General features: G+C 42.4%; 1 protein-coding gene across 1 annotated transcript; it reads right to left on the bottom strand.

Annotated features, from left to right (window-relative positions):
* Window positions 1-2,433: 2,433 nt before the first annotated feature.
* LOC106099387 lies at window positions 2,434-5,587 on the bottom strand. Its single transcript, XM_013277924.1, has 3 exons — window positions 5,315-5,587; window positions 4,856-4,984; window positions 2,434-4,727 (listed from the first exon to the last, which is right to left on the bottom strand). Exons 1-3 carry the CDS (start codon window positions 5,405-5,407, stop codon window positions 3,099-3,101), a joined length of 1,851 nt encoding a protein of 616 aa, XP_013133378.1. The 5' UTR covers window positions 5,408-5,587; the 3' UTR covers window positions 2,434-3,098.
* Between the last annotated feature and the right edge of the window lie 694 nt (window positions 5,588-6,281).

Below are 6,281 nucleotides of genomic sequence, written 5' to 3'. Positions count from 1 at the left end.
GCCGCGCGGCGCTACTGACGTCTGTCGGCGCACTCTGACCTCTCCAACTCCAACCACTTTCATTTCGTCTTCACCTCTTGTCTCCGCTTTATCATCGTTGATGATCACAGCATCGCAGAACACGAACTTTACTTCTGCATTGCCTAGAGACCTTATCTGTATAACAAATGGATATAATTTTAAATTCCTTGACATATTTCAATCATCACCAACTTCGGTATTAGATTACAATTGCGCAATGATACAGGTCAAGGAGAGGGGGGTAGCCTTGTTACCAGTTATCTTGTCGTACCAATAGATAACTATGAACTTTCAAATAATTTTTTAACGAAATTTTAAAAGTTATAATTATGAGTGAGTGTTGTATAATCAATGTTGTGTAATTCAAACTCAAATCTAATTAAAAGAGAATTATTTCAGGACAGTTGTAATACTTAAATGTCCATTGAGATATAGATTATTAATCTTGTATAACAATAAATTTGTGTGAAGAAGTTGTTGATAACACGAAACAATTTTAGCTGTGATATAGATGATAAGTAAAGAGAACAACGCTCCGAGCTTGTGACACCAAGATAACTTAACAATCAGAGCGTCACAAAGTTTGGGTATATGACAATTAAATCCATCGACCCAAATCCATAGATCCACTAAGACAGCCATGTACATCGCATACTTTTTACAACATCTTGAGGATCCGTTTCAATTTAGTATAACAAAACTTACAAAAATCTTAGTTCATTAGTCGAAGACATTATCATGTCTCACCTAAGTTTAAAATTTAAAACCGTTATTAATAATTTCGCAATAGCAAATAATTTTCGCATCGCTGTAAATGTTTTAACATATTACTAAAAATAAGTACTTAACATTGATGCTTCAAATATGCATCTAGACATGAAAATCTAAGTTACCAACAAAGTATCGACCTAAAGTAGACAATTAAGCAAAGAATGATTATGGATTATTATAATGGTAAATGTTAGCACAAACTGATTTAAACTCTTATCGAAACATCAGTCGTACGCTGGGCTATTGTAATGTAGATGAAAATATACCTTATAGACAGCCGGTGGCGCTTCGATATCGGAAGCTTGCAGGAGGCCGCATGTCAAATCCGTTTCGTCGTTGGGTCCATCCGTCACCGGCCATGCGACACACAGGTGAGAAGGTTGTTTGCAAAATATGTACGTCTGCAATAATAAACATATTTTATATGCTACTTACTGCACCTTAAATGACATGGGTTCCTATAGTATAAGCTAGAATGAAAACATATAATAAAAGGAGTGTCTGTAATATCAAAAAAAAATCCAGATTTCGGGAAGAAGATGTATTTGCGTTGCTGATAACGAAAATCTAATTTTTTTTGTCTGTCTGACTGTCGATTTTGACCGGACTTTCACTAAAGGATAACTAACTTAGATGGGCATATTTGAAGGCTACTTTTTTATTTTAATACTGCGAGGTCGAAGTCGCGGGCAACAGCTAGTTTTCAATATAATAGGACAATGATGAATTTCAACGCCAGCAAAAGGATTTAGGATAATTCTAGTTTTTAAGCAAGGGTATAATTGATATAGTGACCTGATTTTCAAGTGATAGGTGCCTGGTGGTAGTTGCGGCGGCAGCAGCGAGCAAGGCTAGCAGGGGCAGCAGTAGCAGTCGCGGGCGAGACGCGCGGGGCGCGAGGGCACGCGCGGGAGCTCGCATGCCGTCGGTGTGGCTGGCGGGCTCGGTGTGCGCTGCCGGCGCGCCGCACGCTGCGCCCGCACCGCCTGACCCTAGGACCCGAGATGAACTCGCCAGAGATATAAGTTCACCCACCCAATTTCGGCGATAGCAACTAATTCTGCTATAGTCCGTGTGCGCACACTAGGAAGTGATGATAAGCGATTGTGATTCAAGGATTGTATCGCTCTTATTCGTGGCCTAATTTTTACAAAGTTCGCAATTTGATATTGTTCTTACTTCATTAAGTAAACTAGTACATCTATAATTTCGTATATCAAAATCATAGATTTGCATTGTCCTGATATCTATAAGTACATAATGAGGATTTAAAGAAAAAAGAAGCTGACGACCATCTTGGCACGATACGACACCTATTTCATGAAACAGAATTTCTGGCATTATTATGTAAATTTATTCGTATCTTCTTATAGTAAGGATTCGCTAAAATCATTTGTTAGGTTGCACACATAAGGTGCATTATTAATTGAAACTTAATTAATGAATAAATAAAACAATTAAAACATTCAATTCATGTTTTTATTAATAAAACTTTAAATAAACGAATAAAAAGCATTTGGTGCGAGCGGTCGCCGCATTCGCGACCGGACACACTTAACAATATTACATCTAACTTCACATATTCATGCTTTATTACTATGTAATATTAAATAAAACATTATTAACTAAATTTATTCATTACATTTTATATTTAACTGGCTGAATAATAAATATTCTTAACATGGTTGTGCGTTTTCTATCTTGTGTGTTTAGGCAACATGGCACTAAGTGTTCTTAGTAATTAGGCATGCAAGTAAATATATATTGAGCAAGACTTGCTAAACAGTCTTTGAATAACGTATGAATAATATAATTATGTTAAAATACCAAAAACTATTAAAAACACCTTCGTTGTGAAAACGGACTTTTCATAATGGACTCGAGTAATTTTAATCTATATTAGTGGTACCCGACTTCAAATTTTATTTCTAGACTACCACAACTAGATCTTGATCTAGACTTCTAGAGAAAATTATTGTTGCTTGTTTTGTTTCGTGGTGAACACTGCTTTTCAAAATCCACTTATTAGCATTAGAGTCAATTAAACACCAACAATATCCTACCTCTTACGCTATTCACGCAAACCGAAATGTATTACTTTATTTCTTTACTAATTTTTCCTTCTCATTCATCTATTCCTTCCATGATTTTCTATCTTCCGTATCGGGGTTATATGTAAATATCTAATGACAATCGACTCTAGCCGCTGACTAACTTACATTAAAACGTTACATCACTATACGTACTAAATCGATTTTAACTAACATTTAGGCTTTAAATTGAGCATTGTGCGTTTCCATTATTGCTTACAGTCTAGTGATTTCAGAGCTAACGGCAGCATTCTTCTTCTTGTAAGAGTGCGTGGGGTAGAGGAACCTCTGCGAGTAGTAACCGGCGGTGCACGGCTCCGCGGGGCTGTCGGCGGGCCGCGCGCGCCTGTGGCACTCCCCGCCCTCGGCGCACTCGCAAGCCAGCCGACTCTCCGACCCACCACTCTCTAGTGTATACTTAGGCACAACCATCAGACTTTCTTGAGACTTAGTAGGTTGGAAGTGACTTCGGCTCCGACTGTACACGGGGTAGTGGTGCGGCGTGCCGCTCTGCCGCTGCTGGTGCTTCTCCTGCGCATGCTGCTGGTACTCGTGGTGGGTCTGTGTGCTGCGCCCGCTGTGACTACGCCCGTGGCTCTTGGACCTATTCGACTGTTTGGCGGTCGTGTCGAGATAGCCATAACCGAAACCATATCCGCCGAATGCTTTCGTCGTCAAATTATCCCACGATTTGGGCTTGACGTGCTGGTGAGAACTCTGATACTGTATCTTCGGGGAGGATTTAGCCTCGGAGCGATCGTTGTCCCAGAAGAGCGTATCGCTACTGAGTGAGGTGCTATAGCTGGAGGCGGAGTTGTCGCAGGGCGCGGTGACATCGCTCGCCGTGTACGACTGCAGGCTGCACCGACTAGTCTGCGTCGACTCTGTGGTCAGGTAGCGATAGCGGCCGGAACAATGTCCCGAGTTGCACGTTTTCTTCGAGTGCGTGTGACCACAACTCTCTGTCTTTTGTGTCGACTTATCTACTTGCTGGCATTTTTCTCTCCTTTTGTGCTCCTTTGAACATTCCTTTTTCCTTCTTACTTTCTTCCTAGAGTTAGGGACGCAATGTGGATCGCAACACGGGCTAGCCAGGTCGTACGCTTCGAGACTGTTGGCGTCCTGGTTGTTGTAAGGCGGCATACAAGCTCCGCAGCCGTGGCTGTGGTTGTTTCTGTGGACCTTGCCATGTTTTCCGTTGCTGGTCGTGTAGACTTCGGCTGCTCGGTGAGACTCGCCCGTCGTTTTGATGACGCAGTGGTGGCAATCGCGTCTGTTGCGCGGCGATCCCACGGTGATGACGAAGCTGCCGGTGCGCAGGTCGGGCCGGATGATGCAGGTGCCGTACCGCGGATCCAGATACCGGTACATAAACACACTGCCGGCGGCCGGCTTTGCGTTCGTTACATTCTCGCTGGACAGCGTCGGCCGGCAGTATCCGCCGTTTTCGGCCACGTTGTTCTCTTCGCTATCCGAGGTGACGTCCGATGGTGATGATTTTTTTTTCTGCGACGGTAGACTGTGCGTCTTCCAGTTGGAGTCGAGTATTTGTCTCTCTCTGACGTTGAGCTGCTCCAGTTCTCGCATCTTGGCTTGCAAAGTTCTCTGTATATTAATGTATTTGAGATGAAGTTCGACCTTCCGCACGCAATCCTCAAAGATGACGACGATGCGCATCCTGGTGTCGCAGCTATTAATGGCGTCGACGATGGCGGCGTGGTCGGCGTGCTCGACGTCGATGCCGTTGATGGAAAGGATGACGTCACCCTCGCGCATGCCGGCCACCGCCGCTGCCCCTTCCGCCTCCACCTTCTCCACGTACGTTATCACCTCAATTTCTTGCTCCTGAAATATATTAAATATAAATATTAATACGTGAAGTGCAAACTATTTCACCTTTTTAATCATGCCCAGACAAAAACGTATACTTTCTGACCACATTTTTTAAGCTAAATACTGTTAAGCACATTTACCTTCTTGTAGTGTATGCCGTAGCTCTGCAGGGTGAAGCCGTAAGAGCCGTTTTTCTTCTCGACGATGATGGTGCGCCGCCGCCAGTCTTCTTCGCCCTTGCCGCGCTCACACTTTATCGACTCCCTTATCTGTAGCACAGCATTATTCTTCTTACATTACACATATAGCTGAAATTCGCTACGTACTATACCCAATTTTTTAAAGCGTTAAAATGTGGATATTTGTGTATTAAAATTTTACAAAAATCTCAGTGTAAAACACAGGCATTGAATTTAAATAGTGCATTATTTAGTTGATACACGTTCACAATTAACAACGAAATAAGCGTGGGAAATGCATGAAATAGTCATTGGTTTTTCTAAGAGAGCATTTTTACACTAAAGATTGCCCAGGGCCATTGCAATTTGTATGCATGCTTTGTGCAGTGCAATGATGCCGTATTTTTTGTGTATACTTACAGAATTATCTAGGGAGTCCTCTTTTGAGTCGTTGGTGAGCTTGGCATTCCCCAGACCACTGGGGCAGCGGTCGCCCAGCTTAGGGGAGCTCATGACTCGCGGCGGCGCGCCCGACCTCGACTGACGGCCCACGCAACACTGCTCAGCGCAACATATTCATATAATTTGCATTTTATACACAAAGCAATAAGGTGGTGATCATTCGATCACGTGTCCGATGCCAGGGCGAGATGGAATAAGGAAAATTGCGCGCGCACATCACGCATGCGCCTTAAGGATGGTACCATTAAGGCTGCCGTAGACAGAACAATCCAGCAGTCGGCGCCAGCTTCTCCGAACAGTTGCCGTGTTACGGGTAGCTCCTAATAAATGCTACCAGTAAAACGACAACTGTTCGAAGATGATGGTGGCGATTACATGAGAATATGTACTATTCGAGAATCTAGCGGTGTTCCACTTTAAAAACTACCGTTTCGTTGGAACTTTTTATACGCATTAAGTCAACGGAGCGGAATAATATACAATTAAAAAGCTTTATAATGTCTACATCCGAAAAAAAATGCCCATCAGTGATACACGGCTAATTGCTTTTTATTATTATCTCGTCATTTTAGTAAGACGCTGCTACCTAATTGATTATTTTTAAGAAGACACGTATTTTTTCTTATTGCAAGGAACAAGAAAAATTTTCATTAAGTGGAACTCCGCAAAATTTCTTTTATTTTATGAAACAAACGCACTATAAGTATTTAGCTGCTAAATGCCGTGTCAACTTTTTTGATGCCCATGATCACTGCGCAAAGCGTCTACTCAACCCCCATATCCCTGCTGCGTAGAAGCTTGCGTTCTACGCATCGACTCGTGCGATGTCCCGAGCCTCCAATTATAACTAAATTGTTGACCGACTTCCCAAATGAAGGAGTTACTCAATTCGTCTGTATGTTTTTTTTATAATAACTAATCATGA

Source organism: Papilio polytes, unplaced genomic scaffold, assembly GCF_000836215.1.
Source record: "Papilio polytes unplaced genomic scaffold, Ppol_1.0 DF824124.1, whole genome shotgun sequence".
NCBI classification, from domain to species: domain Eukaryota; kingdom Metazoa; phylum Arthropoda; class Insecta; order Lepidoptera; family Papilionidae; genus Papilio; species Papilio polytes.
The sequence above is the reverse complement of the archived record's forward strand: the minus strand, read 5'-3'. Positions and strand labels throughout refer to the sequence as shown.